At 34.2% G+C, this 23,132-nt stretch overlaps 1 protein-coding gene across 3 annotated transcripts; it reads left to right on the forward strand.

Annotated features, from left to right (window-relative positions):
• The first annotated feature begins 8,329 nt into the window (after positions 1 to 8,329).
• SEX1 (Pyruvate phosphate dikinase, PEP/pyruvate binding domain-containing protein) lies at positions 8,330 to 22,804 on the forward strand. Of its 3 annotated transcripts, none has more exons than XM_007044670.3 (34): positions 8,330 to 8,524; positions 8,825 to 9,172; positions 10,421 to 10,462; positions 10,613 to 10,722; positions 10,848 to 10,926; positions 11,014 to 11,105; positions 11,203 to 11,356; positions 12,001 to 12,222; positions 12,393 to 12,728; positions 12,826 to 12,933; positions 13,043 to 13,141; positions 13,283 to 13,423; positions 13,551 to 13,639; positions 15,069 to 15,203; positions 15,314 to 15,476; positions 15,555 to 15,644; positions 15,714 to 15,899; positions 16,213 to 16,275; positions 16,354 to 16,416; positions 16,492 to 16,551; positions 16,645 to 16,797; positions 16,960 to 17,043; positions 17,719 to 17,895; positions 18,022 to 18,128; positions 18,312 to 18,525; positions 18,602 to 18,705; positions 18,826 to 18,961; positions 19,149 to 19,274; positions 19,847 to 19,957; positions 20,292 to 20,390; positions 20,950 to 21,030; positions 21,123 to 21,215; positions 21,424 to 21,539; positions 22,217 to 22,804. In XM_007044670.3, the coding sequence occupies exons 2-34, from the start codon at positions 8,891 to 8,893 to the stop codon at positions 22,419 to 22,421; spliced, it is 4,320 nt and encodes a 1,439-aa protein (XP_007044732.2). In that variant the 5' UTR covers positions 8,330 to 8,524; positions 8,825 to 8,890; the 3' UTR covers positions 22,422 to 22,804. The 3 variants fall into 3 exon arrangements, with proteins under 3 accessions (XP_007044732.2, XP_007044731.2, XP_007044733.2); XM_007044669.3 differs by having other exon boundaries at positions 8,331 to 8,524; positions 20,857 to 21,030; XM_007044671.3 differs by having other exon boundaries at positions 8,331 to 8,524; positions 8,867 to 9,172; positions 20,857 to 21,030.
• Positions 22,805 to 23,132: the final 328 nt, after the last annotated feature.

Consider the following 23,132-nt stretch of genomic DNA (forward strand, 5'->3'; position numbering starts at 1 on the left):
TAATTATTATATTTAAATTATATGTTTTTATTTTATGTGATTTAATTAGTAAATTATATATTTAATGTTCTCTTATGTCAACTTGTAAGTTTTTTACTATATATTTTATCTTATTAAAAAAATATTGATATTCATCTTATTAGATCCAAGATCAATGATACAAGTATATGTATAGCAAATATTGCTACAATGCACACTATATTTAAATATAGGAAATATTTTTCTGACTTGATAATAGAAGAAACTAATGTCAATACAATATCTAGTAATACAAGATTAATTGAAGGTTTCGAAAGAGCCAATATTTTATTACCCAGAGGAATAAAGTTTATAATAGAAGATGTATTATTTCTACTAAATCTCAAAGAAGTTTATTAAGTTTTAAAGATATTTATTTGAATAGATATCATATTGAGACAATGAATGAAAGAGAGACTTAATACCTCTCTATATTATGTTGAGAAAAAAGCAATTACTCGTTTTTTTTTCTCTAGATTATACTACACAAATATTAAAATGATTAAAACTCATAGTAAACCAGAAGTTTAATAATGATTTTGATGTTTGGCATGATTAGTTGGGCCATCTTGGATCAATAATGGTGTTAAAATTATTCAAAATTAATGTAATCATCCATTGAAACACTATAAGAGTTTTCAGTCTAATAAATTTTCATGTGCCGCTTGTTCTGAAGGTAAATTAATTATAAGGCCATCACTAACCAAAGTTGCGATTGAATCCCTTACATTTTTTAAACATATTCAGGGTGATATATGCAGATTTATACATGCACCATGTGGATCATTTAGATATTTTACAGTTTTAATCGATGTATCGACTAGATGGTTACACGTGTGCTTGTTATCGACTTACAATTTGGCATTTGCAATCATTCGATTACAAGCACATTTTCCTGATTATGTAATTAAGACTATTCGTCTTTATAATGTTGGTGAATTTATATCTCAAGCTTTTAATGAATATTGTATATTGGTTTGAATAACTATTAAACAACCGATTGCTCATGTTTATACATAAAACGGTCTAACAAAATCATTTATTAAACACTTCCAATTGATTGTAAGACCATTGTTTATGAAATCTAAACTCTTAATTTCTATTTGGGGGCATGCCATTTTGGATGCAGTAGCACTTGTACACATCAGGCCAACGAGTTACAAAATTCTCCCTTATGCAATTGGTTTGTGGTAAAAAACCAAATATTTCTTATCTCATAATTTTTGGATGTACGATATATGTTTCAATTGTTGCACCATAACGCACAAAGATGGGTCTTCAAACAAAGTTAAGAATATATATTGGATATGAATCTTTATCTATAATTAAATATCTAGAATCCTTAACGAGGGATTTGTTCACAGTAAGGTGTGTCGATTATCATTTTAATTAAATAATTTTTTCAACATTAAGGGGGAAAATAAGTAATTGGAAAAGGAAATATCTTGAAATGCATTATCTTTATCTATTTTTGATCATCACACAAATCAATGTGAACAAGAAGTTCAAAAGATAATTCCTTTGAAAAATATAGCAAATTAGTTGTTAAACACATTTACTGACCTAAAGAGATTAACTAAATCTTATATATTAACTATAAATGCTCCAATTAGAATTGATGTAAGACAATCTACTATTGCTAATGAGTCTAAGACATGCCAAAAGCGTGGAAGACCAATCAGTTTCAAAGATAAAAATCCTCAAAAAAGAAAGAGCAAATATTCAATATGGTCAAAAAAAGAAAACAAAAACTCCAAAAGAGACCTTTAACATAATTCCAAAAGAAATTCAAGTACTTGAAATCAATGTAAATAACAGGTCTCAACAAATTGTGTCATAACAAGATAAAATGAAACCATAATTAAATAAAAGTCGACAATAATTTGTATATAATATAGTGCTCAATATTATGAAAGAAAATGAAGATCATAAACTTATGTATATTGAAAATGTAGAAATAGAAATAATTGGCCAATGTGGAAATATGCAATCAAGGTGGAGTTGAATTCACTTACAAAATATGAAGTTTTTGGACTTGTAGTCCGTACACCAAATGGTGTAAAACCAGTGGGATATAAATGGGTATCTGTGTGAATATGAAATGAGAAAAATGAGATAATTAGATATAAAGCACGAGTTGTTGCACAAGGTTTTACTCAAAGATCTGGTATTGAGTATTAAAAGATATATTCTCTTTGATGGATGCAACAATTCTATATTAACTAGTCTGGTAATAAATAGGAAAATTGAAATGCTTCTGATGAATGTAATTACAACCTTTTTATACGGCTCATTTGATAACGATATCTATATGAAAATCCCTAAAGGATTTAAGTTGCCTAAAGTATAAAATTTGAATTTCTAAAAAATTTATTCGATCAAATTAAATAAATCTTTATTTAGATTAAAGCATTCTGGACGCTTGTAGTATAATTGTCTCGATGAATATTTATTAAAAGAATGTTATAAAAATGATCCCAAATGCTCATATGTTTTTATAAAGAGATTTGGATATGAATTTTTTATAATTGCTGATAACTTGAATATTATTGGAACTCATGAAAAGTTATCAAAAGCCGTGGATTACTTAAAAGAAGAATTTGAGATGAAAAACCTTGGAAAAACAAAGTTTTGTTTGGGTCTTCAAGTTGAATACTTGACAAATAGAGTTTTTGTCCATCAAAAAATTATATAGCAAAAGTAATAAAACGATTTTATATGGACAAAGCACATCCATTGAGTTCACCAATGGTTGTAAGGTCACTAAATGTGAAAAAAAAAAACCTTTTCCAACCTCATGAAGATGATGAAGAATTTCTTAATCCTAAAGTATCATATCTTAATGCCATTTAAGCACAATGTATCTTGCTACCAACACATGACTTGACATATTATTTGTTGTAAATTTGTTAGTAAGATATAATTCTTTTCCAACTCAAAGGCATTAGAATGGAATTAAATATATATTTCAATATCTCTGAGGAATAATGGGTATAGGTTTATATTACTCAAATGTATCAAAATCAAATTTAATTAGTTAAGTAGATGCAGAATATTTATTTGATCCACACAAGGCTTGATCCTAGACATTTTACTTCTTCATATGTAGAGGTATGACTATTTCATTACATTTTGTAAAACAAACTATAGTTGCTACTTCTTCTAACCCTGTAAAAATTTTAACAATTCATTAGACAAGTCGTAAATGTGTCTGGTTAAGATCTGTAACTCAATATATTCGAGAAACTTGTGGCTTGTGAACCAAAAAAGAAATTCCAACAATGTTACATGAAGATAATACTACCCCCTAAAGACTTAACTAGCATTTCTAAATATGTCACCAAATGCCATTACAATGTTTAAAAAGGAAACATCTCCCCTGAAGGTACAAAAGACTTAATCTCTTTAGCAGTTCTACCTTGTCATAGCTTTATACAAGGTTAGCTCATGACATTCAACATACACCCTATAATTTTGAGTGATCAACTATGAAGTTGATCTTTTTCAGGTTATTGAGTTAGAAAGCTTTTAGTTTTGGAAGAGTTCTAGTGGAAAGCTCTTATATATATTGAGCCTTATACATGATAATTCAGCTTCTGTCAGCCTTAAATGGGGCATTCTATAACTTGAGGATCGACCCCCAAAATCAAATAGGTTGATCCTCCCTTCACTAGAAAGCTAGAGTACAATCTGTTGTAAACTAAAGATCGACCCTAACTATAGATAAGTCGATTCTTAACTCATCCAAAAACCAAGTTAACATTCTATAAGCAATCCGAATCGAACCTTAACACTTGGGAGGTTGATCCTCAGTTCTGTACGTCTTTAGGTAGATTTTGTTTAATGGGGGAATCGACCCTCAATTTAGCTAAGGTCGATTTTGGACCCTTATTCCTGAAACGTTGAATAATTAAATGGGCTTTTACGTCAGTCCTTATTGATATTATATCTGACTTAAATAAGCTTGGAAGTTTAAATCTAATTTATATAAATATGCACATGCAACGCATGTTCTTAAGTCATGTTTTTTGGGGAAATAGACCTCTACGTTGGTAAATTTGGGCTATTCTATGGGCTTGTAAATCAACCCTCATTTGGTATTTTATTTAAATTATTATGCCTTAATTTACATATCTAGTTTGCGTTACATATGTATAAATACAACTATTCATTTCTGATTAAGTTTTACATTAAATCCCTTCTAGTATCCACACTGGTTTCCTTTTGTGCCTACTCACTGAGTCTGTGAAATTTATCCCAATTAATTTTTGCCATTTGCAAATAATTAGCATTGTGGGGAGCAAGTAGCTAACGTCCGTTCTGTAGATTGACTTGGCATCCGGTAGGCAATTTCGCTCTATTACATCCACTTCGCTAGTCCAGGTCTAAATCTATTTCTGGTTTGATGGCAACTATGTTACGTGTGTGTTGTATAGTTGTTTGATAAGGGCTTGGGCCTATTTTGTTGGCCACGAAGTGGCCATTTGGTTTATGGAACGTGTAAACATTTTTGTTTTTAGTTAAGCAAGAGCATGTTGACTTACGTGCCCATGTGCAATGAATGTAAATAAATATTTGGAATATATATTTATGAAATAAGTCTGTTATAAATCAAATTATGTTTTTCAAATTCGAAAATAAGTGCTAAGGTGCAAATATGTTATTAAACTTCATACTGGTTATTTAAATAAATTTTGTTACCTACTAATTGTTGATCCAATATCCGATTTTCTAAAACTTGCTTGGGTCTCGCGAGCTTTTCTTGCTAGATCCTCACGTCGGTCATGACCCTCAAGTTTGGATCATGATAGATGCGTATAAAGATTGACATGAAAAGTTGTCATTTGCCTTATATTTTTAGCAAGCATTTGTATGCTCATCCACAAGAATCACTTCATTTTCACTAATATATGGAATGAAAGCAGTAATACCCATTAAAGTGGAAATTACTTCTTTGAGAGTTTTAAAAGAAGTTGAATTAGAAAAAGTAGAGTGGATCTATGCTCGCTACTAGTAGCTAAATTTTATCGAGGAAAAGAGATTTACGACACTTTGTCATAATCAGTTGTACAAAAAATGAATGGTGCGAGCATATGTTAAGGAAGTTCGCCCTTGATGTTTTCAGGATGGGAAACTGGTCAAAAGAAAATTTTCCCTCATCAACATGATTCTTAAAAAAAATGGACATCAAATTAAAAAAATCTATATGTGGTGGAAAAAAGCCTTTTCGAGTATTCGTTTTGAGAGAAGTGGATGAAAATGATTTGCTAAACTCAATAAACAGAGGTCATATTCTTTTTCGATCGATTTCCAACCTCAACAGTTCATCAAAATTTTTTATTAAAAATCAATTAAAAATATTGAAAAATAATTTTTGATAAATGGAATTATTTTGAAGAAGTTGTTTTCGTAAGAGAAGAACATTTTATTTTTTTGGGTAAAATACCCTCATCCTCCAAAATTTTAATTAAAATTATACTGAAGTGTATTAGTTTTTAAAATGAATAATCCGTTTTAAAAAAAATATCTTCTACTGGACACATAAATCCAACCGTTAATCAATTGTTGATATTTTCGAATGACATAACAATATTAAAAAGATAAATTTATCATTTATTAATTTTAAAAATTACTATTATATAATTTATTAGTTTTTTATTAATTTTTTTTTTAAAAAAGAGAGAACCCAGATCGAGCTCTCTAGGGGAGCACCGTAGCTCTCCTAAGGAGCACCGGAGCTCTCCTGGAGAGCTCGATTAAGGCTCCCCAGGGAGCACCGATATAGTGCTCTCCATAAGTGGTCGACTGGTGTAAGGACATTGCCGGTTGGTTTGAGAGAAAGAAAATATTAAAAAAATGATATTTTAAACATTTTATACTAAATATTAAGGTCATTTAAATTTTTAAGTTGGAATATTCATTTTAAAAACAAAAAAATTTTTGTGTAATTTCAAATAAAACTTAAATGATGAAAATATTTTACTTTATTTTTTGTTGTAGGTTACTGAAACTTTGTTTCTGAGCTTCTGTTTACAGCTGAGTTTGATTGGTGTTGAGCTGAATTTGGTTTGATGCTATTCTTCGTACTAATCTTACTAAGCTTACTGCATCGCTGCTGCATATCCATTAGAACCCGAAGGTAAAAGTACACAGCATGGAAATTAAGCATGCTTCAATAGGAACATTTCTTTTCACAAACAGTTGAAACAATTACATTATTGAATATGATGACAATTTCTGAACGGCCCAATCCCTAATGCATAGCAAACTACCGGACAAAGCTACGAGCACATCTGAGAAATATTTCTCTTTGACTAACACTCCATCTCTATCCTACACTGTGGGGACGGCTAGAACAGCACAATTTGATATTCTCATTCGATTTGATTAGTCAAATCGAAATACATCACCATGTGATCTTTTAGGATATAATATTAACGTACATGTCCTTGTTAATCGGTGATTCATTATTTAAGTTGTTAATCTAAGTTCAAGCCTTTTTTTTTATTTTACGTTTTTGAATCTAATAAGGTTAATTTAAGCGAGAGAATGTAAATTCTAGAGCTCAAGTTTAACAAATTTGTTGGCACGATTAGATTTAGGCTATTTATGTAGTGCTATTCACTTGCTAGATAATCAAACGGTTTCTGTTAAGTTGTGGTCTAAGGATCTTGTCAAAAGAGGAAAAAAGAGAATGAAAAAGAGAAAGGTAAAAGATTCTTGTCTTAATTCATGGGGATGAATTAGAGAGACATGAATTCCGCAAAGCAAAGCAGCTTTAACTGTTCCATGGTATAGGCAGATTTACTTCTTTAAATCTAGGGTGTCCCGACGAGGGCATTTTGTTTTTTTGATAATCGCATTTAAAAGCTCAATCAAAGGGCTTAATTAATTAAGGATTGGTGCTTATAAATACTTGTTAATGTGAGAAAATATATGCTAATCGAATGCACTGTTTTCATTATATTCAAATGAGATAATTTATTAATCACTTATAATTTTTTTGAAATATCAATAAACACCTTTTTACATTTTCAATTAATTATTGCATTAAAAAATCAACGCAAAAAGAAAAATCTAGATGTTAAACATGGTCCATGTTTTGTCTCGTGATAAGAAGAGGAAGCTGGAAGCTTATCAAAAAGGTACGTAAAAAAGAGATAAAGAATCGCTTGCTTGGTGGGGAACTTGTCGTTTACTCTTCTCCAGTTTTGTTCAATGATTTCATTGAGCCTTTAAGTATCCATCGTTAATTTTTCTTTTTTGTTTTGTAGTGAGGTACCCTGTATTTTGAAAGATCCCTTTCGTTACCTTCACACCTCCGGTCCCCAAGTTGGATGATATTTATTTTTGGAATTATGTAAAGTCCATGGTTCAGGGTTGAAATCCCTTGCCATTCCAAATACATGTTAAGTGGGAAGGTATTGAACAAGAGCTAGATAGGAGATATTTGGGTGTTGGAACCGACCTCCCAATCCCATCTCTATCTTAAAACACAAAATCAATCTCAGATATTATTATTATTATATTTTATTTTTATACCAATAATAATTATCACGATGGTGTTTAAATTAATGAGAATCTTGGATCTATCAATGAGTACAGCCGCATGCATTTTAAAGTTGCTACACCCCAATTTACCTACGAACATAGAATGGTTAAAATAAATGACAAGCTGGGGATCTTTTATTTGCGTCTTCATGGGCTTTTGGCTTTTTTTTCTTTCTCTTTCTTCTTTCATGCTCCCTGTCTTTTCGCTCCGCTCCATGCTAATCTAATCTTATGGAGACTCTATCCTCTAGTCTTTCGATTAATGATTAATTCAAGTTGTTTATTATAGATAAGTATTATGTGAGTTTTATTCACATCTGTCTTACAATATTATTTATTTTAATAACCGATGAATAATGTGATATTAAAACTTTATTTTATATAATAACCTTATCCAAGTTAATAGTATGTGTGCTGATCTACATCGTAAAAAGGGATCAATCTTCGTAGATTTTATTTATGATAGAAATTAGATTAGATGAATAAATAGTAAATAATTTTGACCTTCAAAAAAAGATCTGAGAAATATCACAAAGAGGAAGGGTAAATCTCGAAATTCCCTCCAATAGCAAGGACAATTAAAGACCAACGATTTAAATATCATAAGTCGTCACCGCTCACGGACCCCATGCGTTCCCTCCCTTCCCTAATATCGCACGTGACAAGCCCCCAATCCTGAACTTTTTCTACGTGTCCTTACTAACAGCCGCCACGCGTCCGCCGATCATGATAAATCGCCGTACAGGACTGCTTGAGGTTAGGCTCCTGATTTCAATAGTTTTGATAGTTTCCACTCACTGGAGCTAAAGCCCATACTCTCAATTTAAATAATCAATTCGCCAATTCGCCAAGTACAGAAAATACTTCAATTCTTCTTGATTCTTCTCTTCTTCCACCCAGAATCTGATCGTATATTCACTCCATCTCTCTCATCCAGATTGCCAACTCTTTCAAGGTAATTTCACGAATTCATTCTCTCAACACTTCATCATTCTTAAAACCTTGGATAGCCAGAATTTTACTTACATATTTAATTTTATAGTTTTTTTTTTGGAAACTATGAAAGAATTAGTATGTTTTATACGTCGAATGCTGTCCTTTTTTTCTTTTTTGGAGCGTCGGTTTCTGTTTTTCTCCGTGTAGTTACTGAGCAGGTGTTAAAGAAAAAAAAGTTGATCATCATGTATTTGGAAATAGCGTTTTAATTTATTTCATCCAGAAAAATGGTTAATAATTATTTTTTTGTATTTTACAGTTTTTACATAAGTGCCGAATTCTGATTGAAGAAATTCTTCAGAGATACGAAGTCTTATCAAGGAAGATGAGTAATACCTTAGGCCATAACTTGATACAGCCGCATTTCCTCCGTCCCACGGTATTAGAGCATCCAAGCAAACTCAAAAATTCTTCTGGCGTCCCTACAAGTACCTTCTGTGCCACTGCTTCCCTGAATCAATCTCCAGCTCAAAGACGCAAGTATCAGATATCTACGAAATTTTATGGTAACAGTTTGAGTAGGAGGAAACAGAAAGTCGCCATGGGAAGCCAACGGCCTGTTACGTTTGTCCCTCGAGCCGTGTTAGCCGCTGATCCAGCTTCTGAGGTAATCTTTCTTTGCTTGTTGCTTGCTTATGCATTCTGTTTCTGAATTTTATAAATCTGCAATGCAACTATAATGGTGAATTTGTTAAAGAATTTATATTCAATTTGATTATTGGACCTATATTTCACGCCTGTAATTTTTTTCTTTAATTTGAATGAAGACTATGCTGAGAAGTATGGTGATAAAATCTGTTAAGACCTAACTTTATACCCCAAGTTTGGCTTTCATACTCAAGTTGCAGCCTATGATATCAACCTTGCCTGGCTTCCAGACTTCCAGTAGATTTTTGAAAATCTTAGTTGTTAACAGTCGTCTTCCTGTTTTTCGATTTCTTTTGTTAAGTTAATGGTCCTTAAAATTTCCAATCAAAGTAGATTTCAATATGCAATAAATAATTTCGTATTGGTTTTCCTCGTGATTGATCTTTGTCAAAGTTGTGTGATTATTCCAGTGAAAGTAAGTCTGGTAAGTAGTAAGCATAAAATCCTGCCTCTCTCTCTCTCTCTCTCTCTCTTTATTTTCCTAAATATTCTCTGGTTATATATTCTTTCACGTAAAGGATTTCCTCAGGCCAATTTTTCTGTCATATTTTAACTCTTTTTGCAGCTTATTGAGGAGGTTAATTTTTTTTTTGTTTTTGTGTTTTTTCCATGGCATAAAGTATCACTTTGCTCCAAAATGTATTGTATTACAGTTTGTCTTTTGTTTTGTTTTTGTGCTTATTATGCTAGTTTTGCTAATCCCTCTATTGAACTTTGTTCACTTTGTTCTTTCAAAGTTAAAGATTAAAGGATTCTTTCACTGGGTCAGTCTCTACTCTTAAAATCTAGGATCAATTTATTGCAACTTTTGTGCTTGAGCATGAAGGCATAAAACCCAGCTATGTCATCTCCCTTAGTGGCAAGCTATTGTAAGTTTGGACAAGCATTGACCATGAATTGCATAAAATAAGATTTCATGATCTGCACAAAAGAAGTTATTTTGTTAAGTATTTTCTTTTTCTGTACTCAGATATCTAAATGTGGCTCCCTGTTTTCTTGAAGATCCTTTTTAAAAATACTGTTTCTGCCTTGCTTGAGAGGAGATGCATTAAGAAGCATGAAATGAATCATATCTTTTTTTTTTTTTCTTGAAGCAAAGTCAGTCATATCTGAATTCAGAAATTTGCATGTGTTGTTAGGTTCATTGGCACACAGTGGTGTTGTTTTATTTATCTAAAAATTTTGACAAATTCTTACTTTGCTGCAGCATCTCGGAAAATTCAAAGTTGATGGGAATATTGAATTGCAGGTAGTAATAGCTTGGTGTTAAATACTTTTAGCTACTTTTAGCTAACCCATATACTCTTTGTAAACCACTAGCTCAATTGAGCTTAGCTTGGTATTTGTAGCTCTTTGTGTCTTATACTAAGACAAGATTCTCCCTTTTTTAACTGAGCAGGTCGATGCTAGTGCTCCCATGTCAGGGTCTATTACACAAGTAAATTTTAGAATCATGTATAACAGTGACTCTTTGCTGTTACACTGGGGTGGGATACGCGGTAGAAATGAGTAAGTTCACTTTTACCAGTTGGTGATTTAGGAAATGACATTTGATTATGATTTTTAAGTGTTGATATTGGGTTTCCTTATTACTGTTTGAGAAACCTTTGTTCCTTTTTTTTTTTTTGTGACAGAAAGTGGGTACTTCCTTCACATCAACCAGAAGGGACCAAAAACTACAAGAACAGAGCCCTAAGAACTCCATTCGTGAAGGTTAGTGCCAAAAAGTGACAATTCACATTTCACTAATGCTAACAGACAACCAGTTGTTTATTTTGTCTACATATTGCTTTTCTGTAGTCTGGCTCCAGTTCATATTTAAAATTAGAAATTGATGATCCCCGGATACAAGCTATAGAGTTTCTCATATTTGATGAAGCCCGAAATAAATGGTAAATATCCATTGGTTTTGTTTTTACTACATTCATTGCTTTTCGAAAAGCTATTTAAAATTCATTTGTTGTTTTTTCCCCTATTTTTCATTTGCAGGATAAAAAATAATGGTCAGAACTTTCACGTAAGCTTACCCCGGAGGGAGACATTGGTTTCAAACATCTCACTTCCTGAAGATCTTGTTCAAATTCAAGCATATTTGAGGTGGGAGCGAAAGGGTAAACAGAGGTACACCCCGGAGCAAGAGAAGGCAAGTAATAAGTTTAACAATTTTACATTGTATTTGTTAATATTGTTAAAGTTAAGTCCTGCATCTCAATTTGTTCTTTTTTTTTTCGTCCTTTCTTTTTGTTCCATTATTTCTTCTCTTATCGGGTTGAAGTGAATTAATTGGTGTTTGTTATGCTCTTACATATGTAACTTTCCTGTACGCTCCTTGATTAGCCCTTGGAAATAGGTTTTCAGGGATTATTTTTTGCTTTATCTATTCTGAGCGTTAATGTTCCCTGTTTATGGAATGAATTAACACTTACAACTAATTTTTCTTTATGTACTAGGTTAGAAGCCTCACTGGTGTGGTTTTAACAGAATTTTTTTTATGGAGTGGAGCAATTTATTTTGCAACATTTGATAAAATTTTAAAGCATGCCCCAGTATTGGCTAATGAAAAGTATTGGCTGCAATATATTAACCAACTCTTGTTTAAGAATTCAAGAAATACTTTGCATTCTTGTTTTTATTTCATTTCAGACTTTTCAATAACTATTGGAGCAATCTTAAGAGAAAAGCAGGATTATCTTTTATTAATGTGTATATGTAAAGAATGAATTTGTAGCTTTCTTCCTCCTTCAAGCAATTTGTTTACTAGTATCAAATAACTTTCCCTTATCATAGGAGGAATATGAAGCAGCTCGTGCGGAGCTATTGAAGGAAATAGCCAGGGGTGCTTCTGTGGACGACATCCGAGCAAAACTAACAAAAAGAAATGGCCAAGAATATAAGGAGACTTCTATTCATGAAACAAAGAACAAAATACCTGATGATCTTGTCCAAATACAATCCTATATACGGTGGGAGAAAGCAGGGAAGCCGAATTATTCCCCAGAGCAACAACTTGTAATTTCTGATCTCTTTCTGACTGGATTTTCAGAGTCTTTTTTGTTTCAAGTCCTTATTTATTAAAGCAAATAGGATCAGGTGATACCTCATTTAAATTTTAAAGGTTAATGAGGGTCTCAGCCATTGCTTGTATTGTAAATTTACTGAAGCAATGTTTCAATAATTAGAGGGAATTTGAGGAAGCAAGGAAAGAGTTGCAATCTGAACTAGAGAAAGGTATAACTCTTGATGAAATTCGAATGAAGATTACTGAAGGAGAGATAAAGACTAAGGTCTCAAAGCAACTGCAGACCAAAAGATATTTTAGTGTTGAACGAATTCAGTGCAAGAAGAGGGACTTGATGCAGCTTCTTGATAAGCATGCAGTAAAATCTGTAGAGGAAAGTATATTTGTTGAACCAAAACCATTGACAGCAGTTGAACTCTTTGCTAAGAAAAAGGAACAGGGTGGCAGCTCTGTTCGTAACAAGAAAATTTACAAACTCGGTGGGAAGGAGCTTTTGGTAAGCTAACACATATTTCTTTGATTTTACCTTCCCTAGTTAAGGATGTTCACTTGCAAAAAGTTTTTAAAGTTTCAACTCCTTCCAATTGTTCCAGGTACTTGTAACCAAATCTGCTGGTAGCACAAAGATTCACCTAGCTGCAGATTTTGAAGAACCACTTACCCTTCACTGGGCTCTATCCAAGAAGGCTGGCGAGTGGCTGGTAAGATCCCCTAAACTGTTACACTCCTCAGGTAGACATTGGACTTTGGAATTGAATCACTATTTCTTTCATGTAAATCTGAAGACTACTTTATGTGAACATTTTTCAGCTACCACCTCCTGGTGTTCTCCCTCCTGGTTCAGTTTCTTTAGATGGAGCTGCTGCATCACAATTTTCAACAAGCTCTTTTGCGGATCTTCCTAAACAGGTTCACCGAGTAGATTTCAATCTTATCATGCGTGCCTTAGGGCTGAAGTCTGATAATATACGCAAGTTAGGTTTACTGAGATTTAACATATAATAAGATGCACAAAACTGTCCTTTTATTTCTATCCTGTATCATCTTTAGGTGCAATGCTTGGAGATACAGATTGAGGATGATACTTTTAAAGGGATGCCTTTTGTTCTTCTGTCTGGTGGGAAGTGGATAAAAAATCAAGGCTCCGACTTCTTTGTGGAATTCAGCCAGAGAATTAAGCAAGCTCAAAAGGTTGTTTCTCCCCGTGATTTTTAACCAAGAAATTTTTTGGGTCTATCTATATGTTTTGCATATATTATTTTCAAGTTGGTGGTGCCTCCCTGTATGATTAACTGTATTTTTCTTAAGAAAACAAAAGGATGCTGGTGATGGCAAAGGTACTTCAAAGGTTTTGTTGGATAGAATAGCAGAGAAGGAGAGTGAGGCGCAAAAGTCTTTTATGCACCGGTCAGTGAACTTCTGGGACTATGACTTTATTTTGGTCATCAACTGTATCTCATTTTATGATATTTTGGAGTTTTTTTTGGAATAGTTATCCTTGTAGCATGCAATGTATGTATAGTTTGCCGTTTAGCATCTGAAAGTCTACATGGGAATAGTTCTAAGAGTCCATGCCATTTGGAGCTGTATCCTTCCTGGAAAATGCGGATAATTTGTCCATATTATGCGCATATTATTGATAAAGCTAGTTACTCAAATTCAAATAAATGCAGTTTAATGTGTTCTTTTTGAGCTTTGATCATTCGTTCCTCAGACACCATGCTTTGAGTGTTGATTTATGATTATTTGAATCAGTAGGGCGTGCAAAAAATCCAAAGTGTAATGTGTTTTAGGAAATTTAGATTTACACGGTTCCTTATTTTTTCCGTATCTTCAATATTTGAGTTCTGATCATTAGTTCCTCAAACACCATGCTTTGAGTGTTGCTTTATCATTATTTGAATCAGTAGGGCCTGCAAAAAATCCAAGGTGTAATGTGTTTTAGGAAATTTAGATTTACATGGTTCCTTACTTTTTCCGTATCTTCAATATCATTAAAATATTTCAACTCTTTTCAAATTGGTTGCAAAGTGTATCCAGGTTCTTCAAATGTACTTGAACTGCTGTAGTCTCTGGCAAATGGATGTTTCCCTTAACTATCCCTCTACGTCCCAAAAGGATCTTGCTTAAAGCCTTAGTTGATTCTTCATTATTAGACTCTCTCTCTCTCTCTCTCTCTCTCTTGCTAAAAGCAAGACCATTGTTTTATTAAAATTTAGTTCAAACTGTGATATCTTGCATTGTAAGTTGCCTAGATATATACATGACATATAACTATTCTGATGATCATTGTTTCATTAAAATTTAATTGAAATTACGATATCCTGCATTATAGGTTACCTAGATATATACAGGACAGATAACTATACTTGTGATAGTGGAATGATAGTAAAAAGGAGGCATATAAAGAAAGATGGATGGCAAAGCATATTGTTTTCCAGCCTTACCCGATAGTTAATATTTTCAAAATGCATGCAAACCCATGTTATTTAATATTTTCCCTTCAGTTATGCAATAATGAACATCTTTATGATGCTTTCCATCGTGATGATGGTAGAGCTTTCGAAATCTCTCTCTCTCTCCCTCTCAGGCACACAAGTTGTTGTCATGCATGTCTGTTTTGCTCCTTCATATTTTGTTAATGGTTTCATGCTTAAAATGGAGGTTGCAATTTCACTCCAGCTGATTAGTCAGTTAAGTTTTAAAATCTTTGAAATCTCTCGTAATGTACTCACATTTTACTTCACATGCGATCTTACTAAGTTTTATGCACTGTGATTATGTTCAGTTTTCCATTGTTCTTCAAGGAATAAGCCTTGCTGTTTCCCTTTTTTAGGTTTAATATTGCATCAGACTTAATGGATCAAGCCAAAAATACTGGTGAATTGGGCTTTGCCGGGATCTTAGTGTGGATGAGGTTTATGGCTACAAGACAGCTCATATGGAACAAAAACTACAATGTGAAACCACGGTACGAATTAGATTAAATTTTCTGGGTGGTCATTTTTTTGTTCAAATTTCCTGCTCTCATGCATGATGATGATATGAATGAAAATGTAATTGTTATTTTAATTTGTGCAGCGAGATAAGTAAAGCACAGGACAGGCTCACTGACCTGCTCCAGAGTATCTATGCTACTCATCCACAGCATCGGGAGCTTTTGCGTATGATTATGTCTACTGTTGGTCGTGGAGGTGAAGGGGATGTGGGACAGAGAATTAGAGATGAAATACTGGTTATCCAGGTAAATCTTGAAGAACAGGTTACTTTCTTTTTCACTTTCTTATTTTGTATATACATGAACCGTATCTATCTGTTTCAGAGGAACAATGATTGCAAGGGAGGAATGATGGAGGAATGGCACCAGAAGTTACATAACAATACCAGTCCAGATGATGTTGTAATCTGTCAGGTATCAGATAGGTGAATTCACTGAAAATTCTTTAGTAGTTTGCATCAGCTAACAGAACATTTCTTGCAGGCATTGATTGATTACATTAAAAGTGACTTTGACATCAGCATCTACTGGAAGACTCTAAATGAGAATGGAATAACAAAGGAACGCCTCTTAAGTTATGACCGTGCTATTCATTCTGAACCAAATTTTGGAAGAGATAAGAAGGATGGTCTTTTGCGCGATCTTGGGCATTATATGAGAACCTTGAAGGTCTGTTGCTTGAACCTTTATGGTTGTATACTTGTATTCATTATAATGTTCCTGATTTGCCATCAACACCTTGATGTGTGAAGGCATCTAGTCACACATCGCTTTTAAGGACTGTCATCTTTAGCTGTACTTTTATCTCATTATCCATGAAAGATGGTACATAGAGATTCCTGTTTTCGCTTTTGAGGCACAATTTTATGTTTCTTCTGTGCTCTTCTTATGCTGAAGTAATTGCCATCAATTTTTTTCCTTTGGCTCGTATATGATGCTGCATTATATAGATAATTTCTATCTAATTGTGATTTATGTGTAGGCTGTTCATTCAGGTGCAGATCTTGAGTCTGCCATTTCGAATTGCATGGGCTACAGAGCCAAGGTAATGTGAGAAATAGGCTGAGATTGCCTGGAAAAAGTATTTTTGTCAGCATTTGACAAGAGCTTTGTTTGTGTTCAGGGTGAAGGTTTCATGGTTGGGGTGCAAATAAATCCTGTAGCTGGCTTGCCATCAGGATTTCCAGTAAGTTTGACTTTAACCCTGCTTGATTTTTTTTCCCAAAACGTTGCTCATATATTTGAGATACATTCATGGCAGGAATTGCTACGGTTTGTCCTTGAACACATTGAAGATAGAAATGTAGAAGCCTTGCTTGAGGTATGTGATGTTGGATTGGATATCCATAATCACTATGCCCATTTATTTTCTCTGATATACCTTGCTTAATTTTCCTTCAACCTTCTCTCGCAGGGTTTACTTGAGGCTCGTCAAGAGCTTCGACCAATGTTGTTGAAGTCTAGTGATCGTCTGAAGGATCTTTTGTTTTTAGACATTGCCCTTGACTCTACTGTTAGGACGGCTATTGAAAGAGGTTATGAGGAGCTGAATGATGCTGGACCAGAGGTGAATCTTGTTGTCTTCACCTTATCCTGTTTAGATACATTTAGTATTTCTGTGCAATGCTCTTCACTAATTGGTATCTCTATCACAAGGTTTGGTGGATGATTTTAGTTCCAATTATGATGTATATGAATTCCTGAGTATGGTTTCTTTTGTACCTTGCAGAAAATTATGTATTTCATCACTCTGGTTCTTGAAAACCTTGCCCTTTCATTCAATAATAATGAGGATCTGATCTATTGCTTGAAGGTAAGATACTTTGTCATACAAAATTATGATGGTTCTTATTTCTTAGGGTATCAAAGGATGCTAAGTTTATAAATTTCTTGGGGAAAATTTGATTAATGGTAACATTTACTTATCTTTGTCAAAGGTTCTGTCAAAATTCATTTCAAATTGTATTAGAAGATGATAAAGAATTTAATCCTAAGCTCTGAGTGTAGACTTCAAGATGAATCTTTATAGTTTGAGAAGTTCTCAAATATCTCTGCTGGAAGATAACAACTCTTGATCAAGTACTACGTTGCTTTGTGGAATGAAATGTTGACATAGAATGCTAAACACTGCATTCTAGCTGGAAATTTTTCATGCAGTTTTTTCATAGGGATGGTTTGACAGTCCATTTTCTTCAACTTGCAGAGCAACCTTAGAAACTTAAGGAAATTCACTCTGCTTTTAATACAGGGCCAAATAGATAACAAATTTACTAAGTCACTCTTCCTTCTTCCAGTCACTAATGGTCAGATGCACCATTGAGAAATTAATTAGCATATTCACATTCATGGATTGCCTTTCTTATACTTCGCAAAAGGAGAAAGTTTCAAGAGCTGCATGAAAATGTTTTGATTATTGCATGTCATCGTACAAACGTCTCTCTGTATGTTTAGATTATGGATAATAACTATTACTTCATTACTTATGCAGGGATGGGATCATGCCATAAGCATGTCCAAGAGTAAAAGTGCTCACTGGGCACTTTATGCAAAATCAGTACTAGACAGAACTCGCCTTGCACTGGCTAGCAAGGCTGCGTGGTACCAGCATATTTTGCAACCATCAGCAGCATATCTTGGATCATTGCTTGGAGTGGACGAGCGGGCTGTATGTTATTAATTGTTTTATATCCCAAACTATGTTTGATCACTGTAAATTTTCTGCAGTTACCTTGATGTTTATCTCATTAACCAGAATGGTAAGATAAAGCGCATTCGTTGAATTTTCTTCCAGATCAACATATTTACTGAAGAAATTGTCCGTGCTGGATCAGCTGCAACTTTATCTTTACTTGTTAACCGACTTGATCCTGTTCTTCGGGAGACTGCTCATCTTGGCAGGTTGGTAGATAGTCATTGGCCTTCCAACTGACTCTTAATTAGAAAATATTGGCAGTGAAGCAATTGCTTATGCAATTATATCTATGCTCAATTCATGTAATGAGATTTTGGCATAGGATTAAAGTAATATCAGCCTGTCATTTAGTGGAACTTTCTAATGCAACTTTTCTTGTCCTGCAACAGTTGGCAGATTATCAGTCCAGTTGAAGTTGTTGGATATGTTGATGTTGTAGATGAGCTGCTTGCTGTACAGAATAAGTCTTATGACCGGCCCACTATTTTAGTGGCAAAAAGTGTTAAAGGAGAGGAAGAAATTCCAGATGGTACAGTTGCTGTGTTGACACCTGACATGCCAGATGTTCTATCACATGTTTCTGTCCGAGCAAGAAACTGCAAGGTGATTATTTGGTGCGTGGAGATTTCTGTAGCTGATAATTGACTGTGTATTGACATGGACATTTTATCACCTGCAGGTTTGCTTTGCTACATGCTTTGACCCTGATATTCTGGCTGACGTACAAGCAAACAAAGGGAAATTGTTGCGCCTAAAACCTACATCTGCAGATGTAGTTTATAGGTAGTGCCATGTCTAACTTAATTCTGAATATGTCTAATACATCATGTATCATGATGCGAAATTAAACAAATCCCTTGTTTTCATATAAGCAAAAGTAATTTAAATCTCATTCTCTCTTAGTGAGGTGAAGGAGGGCGAGCTAGCTGATTGGAGTTCAACTAACTTGAAGGGAGATAGTCCATCATCTATTGCTTTGGTCAGAAAACGGTTTGGTGGTAAATATGCCATATCTGCCGAGGAGTTTACACCTGAAATGGTTAGGCTTGTAAAATCAGATTCACTTTATCTCCATAACTTTATTTTGTTCTTCTTTCTCTTAACTTACGGAGTTACAATGCGCTTGAATATTGAACTTTTTAGAACTCTTTGGCATGCTGTAGCTCTTAACTATGTTTATGAATGGTGTATGTCTAATTTATGCATAGGGACATTTTTTTTACTAGGTTGGTGCTAAATCACGCAATATCTCATATCTAAAAGGAAAAGTACCATCTTGGGTTGGGATTCCTACATCAGTTGCCCTACCATTTGGAGTATTTGAGACGGTTCTTGCAGATAAAATAAACAAGGTTATTCTTATCTCTAAGCTTCAATCATGCCTCCCTGTTTTCTTAACGCATGCACAACTGCGATTCGTTCACAATAACCTCATTCAGGGTCAAATTTTTCCATTTTGTTAAGTAGCTTTTGAAACCTACATTGGTATCAAAATCAAGCTCCTGGATTTTTATTGTTGTGTGACCAAATGAGATTTTCTTAACCAGATTTCGCAAGTAAATTGGTGATATCTAAGTTTCTGATTCAGAATACAGGCCAGAAACATCTAAATCCTAATTCCTTTACTGCCTAAATTTATAAGAACAAAAACTCAATTAAGGCAGATATTTTGCTGTTATTTACCTACTTTGGCTTCAGATTGGAGTGTGAAATTTCTTAGAGCACCGGTGCCTCTAGGTCCACTATGTCTGTAACTTAAAAAGGATTGTAAAAAAGATTATTCCAATAATAATAATTATTATAATCAATTTGCTGCTGCAAAATATCTTCACTGGTGTTGTTGGCATTTAGGATCTCTGCTTTACTTGTCACGGTAGCCTTCTTGTCTGACAGGTTCTCTCTCATTATCTCCTCTTTAATTCAGGAAGTGAATGAGAAGTTGCAAATATTGAAGAAAAAGTTAAGAGGAGGAGACTCTGTTGCACTTGGGGAGATTCGTCAGACAGTTCTACAGCTGGCAGCACCACCCCAATTGGTATGTATTTTACTGGTTGAGCCTAAGATGTTTCTTCTGTTAAGCCTTCATTGCCTACCTGATAGCATCATTAGAAGCAGTGATGACAGCTTGAAACGTGTTTTTGTGGAATTATTATCTGGATGGAAAATTTTAATTTGTCTAAATCCTCTGCTTGACCAAAAAACCTCCCTTCTCCCTCTCTATTACCAATATCTCCCATGTGAATCAGAATTTTTACAAGAATTTTGTGCCATTCCTTTCTTGATAATCTGTAAAAAATTGATAGCACTTGAATCAGATTTTTTTTGAGAGGCCATTAGTCAGATATATTTCAATTTCTTATTACCTTTAGGTGCAAGAGCTGAAGACCAAGATGAAGAGTTCTGGAATGCCTTGGCCTGGAGATGAAGGTGACATTAGGTGGGAGCAAGCATGGACTGCTATAAAGAGGGTAAGCAGTTTTTCCTGCATGGAAGAGAGCATATCCTTAAAATTTTGATTTCTACATTGTCATTTTATTTGAAAAGTGTCTAATCAATAATTGTACTCCACTAACTGCAATCATAGGATTAGGACTAGCAATATCATTACATTACCTTTAATGTCCTGTTGGGTCACCTAGGCTAGCACGGTGTGTGCTAGGCAGGCACCAACTTCCTTAATTTTTTGCCAACTGCTATATTCTGTGATTAATTTCACTTTCTCTACACTGAAAATGAATTAATTCTTAGTTTATTTTCTTTCATTAAAAATTGACTACCTTGATTTCCTAAATTATTCTTGTTTTCACATCCAATCCAAAGAGCTGATAACTAGCACAACTTTTACTTGTAACTGGACCTTAAGTGCTTTGCATTAGTCTTTTAGATTTCTAATTTGATGTCTAGCATTGATCTATTTACATCCATTCTGTTTAGGTCTGGGCTTCAAAATGGAATGAGAGAGCATATTCCAGCACCAGGAAAGTCAAACTAGACCATGACTATCTCTGTATGGCTGTACTGGTTCAGGAAGTAATCAATGCTGATTATGCATTTGTTATACATACTACTAATCCATCTTCAGGGGACTCATCAGAGATCTATGCTGAGGTATGTATCTCCATTTATCATTTTTTGTCCTGCTCTCATGTTTTTTCACCTTGAGGAAGAAAAAGTTATTACTGGCACTTCATTTGACATAGGTCGTGAAGGGACTTGGAGAAACTCTCGTTGGAGCTTATCCAGGTCGAGCTTTGAGTTTTGTTTGCAAGAAAAACGATCTCAACTCTCCTCAGGTAAAACATGCCTGCAGATTTAATACGAGATTTTACTTGATTTGGATACTGAAGCATGATATATATGAAGTTGCTATTGTTTATGCTATTAGCAAAGTAATGCAGCATAAGAGAATCATCAGTAATGCCTTTTATCGTATTATGGACAAAATTAGATTAGATCACGAAGCTACTATCATCTCCACTAATGATTTCCAAGATATTTCAGGTATTGGGATATCCTAGCAAACCGATTGGTCTCTTCATAAGGCATTCCATTATCTTCCGATCTGATTCAAATGGTGAAGATCTAGAAGGTTATGCAGGTGCTGGCCTTTATGATAGGTAATCTCCATTCAAACTATCATGCACAAAGAGGGAGATGTAGATATTATTTGATATGTTTAGTTTTGTTTTTCCATTCCTCTGCTGGGGCCCAAAACAGAAATTGGGATTGTGCCATCCTTAATGGATAACTGGTGATCGATGTCTGACATTCATTTTTGCAGAGGTACATTAGAAGCTGTGAACATTTATGGCTGGAGCAACCTCCATCCTTCCTTTTCTTTCAATTCCTAATCTATAATTGTAACTGGTCACCAGCCTTTCATGGATGCGTAAAAACTTTTCAAAAGGCTGTGTTCATGCATGGGGCTTTGGTTATAGATTGTTTGCTAGTAACTGCTTTGCTAGTGCCTAGAGGTACCTATATAGGGCCATTTATTAATTCTTTGAAGATACGTCAGAATCTTTGAACATTTACAGCAGGAGCAACCACCACCCTTCCTTCTTCAACTCCTTAGCTATGCCTGAACACTAATCACCAGCCACTTTATCAACAAATAACGACTTTCCAAAAGGTTGATTTTCATGTATAGATCCTTGATTTAGATTGTTTGCTAGTAGCAAACGTTTATTACACTGAAAATGCCACTCTTGCCTAGTCAAGTACTTTCATATGATTTTGTGCTTCATTTTTTTTGTCAATTACCATGCTCAGTAATACATTTGTTTTTGTGCAGCGTGCCCATGGATGAAGAAGAGAAAGTTGTGCTTGATTATTCATCTGACCCATTGATAAATGATGGCAACTTTCAACAATCAATCCTTTCTAGCATTGCTCGTGCAGGAAATGCCATCGAGGAACTGTATGGTTCTCCACAAGACATTGAAGGTGTCATCAGGGATGGGAAAGTCTATGTTGTCCAGACAAGACCCCAGATGTGATCCCTCTTGTTTCTTTACAATATTTCTTCTTTTGGCAGTGTTTTTGCCCATGCCAAGGTTGTAAAAATGAGAAAAAAAATAACAGACAGCAGCTGAAAGAAAAGGAGAGCCGATGAAAATAAAAAGGAAAATAGTTGAAAATAAGAGTAAAAGAAAATGGGAGGAAAAGAATAAAGACTATTAAACCAGAGAACTAGAAGATCGTACGTAATATTTACCCAGGGTGTGGCCTGCTAGGTGCTTGCTGGCACCCTGCTTCAACGCTTGTAGCAGTAACCTTATAGTGGTAGGGGATGGGAATTGCCTATTTGTTTGGTACCTTCTTCGCCAGGACGTTGTAATATGAAGATACCCTCTTATATACGTACCGCAACTGTTTTCAATTGCATGTTGTTATCGGGTGAGATAATGTTCCGAGGTGAATGGTTCAAAAAGAAAATGCTTTCAGGTCAAATTTAAGTAACAAGTCATAATATGTATTAGCCAGTTTTAACTGTTTAAGATGCTCCGTTGAGAATGATTGGAAAATCGGAACGTAGGAACATTTTAATTTAAAGAAAGCAAGAGTGTGCATGCAATTTTCAACATTTATCAATAAACTACTCTAAAATGAAGTGTTTGAAGTTCATTCATCCTCTCGAACATCAACCTGATACCTGCCAAAATATTAACCTGAAAGGGAAGAGGAATAAGTGTATATTATTTCTTTTT

This window comes from Theobroma cacao, chromosome 2 (genome assembly GCF_053813885.1).
Source record: "Theobroma cacao isolate CCN51 chromosome 2, ASM5381388v1, whole genome shotgun sequence".
In the NCBI taxonomy this organism is placed as follows: Eukaryota; Viridiplantae; Streptophyta; class Magnoliopsida; order Malvales; family Malvaceae; genus Theobroma; species Theobroma cacao.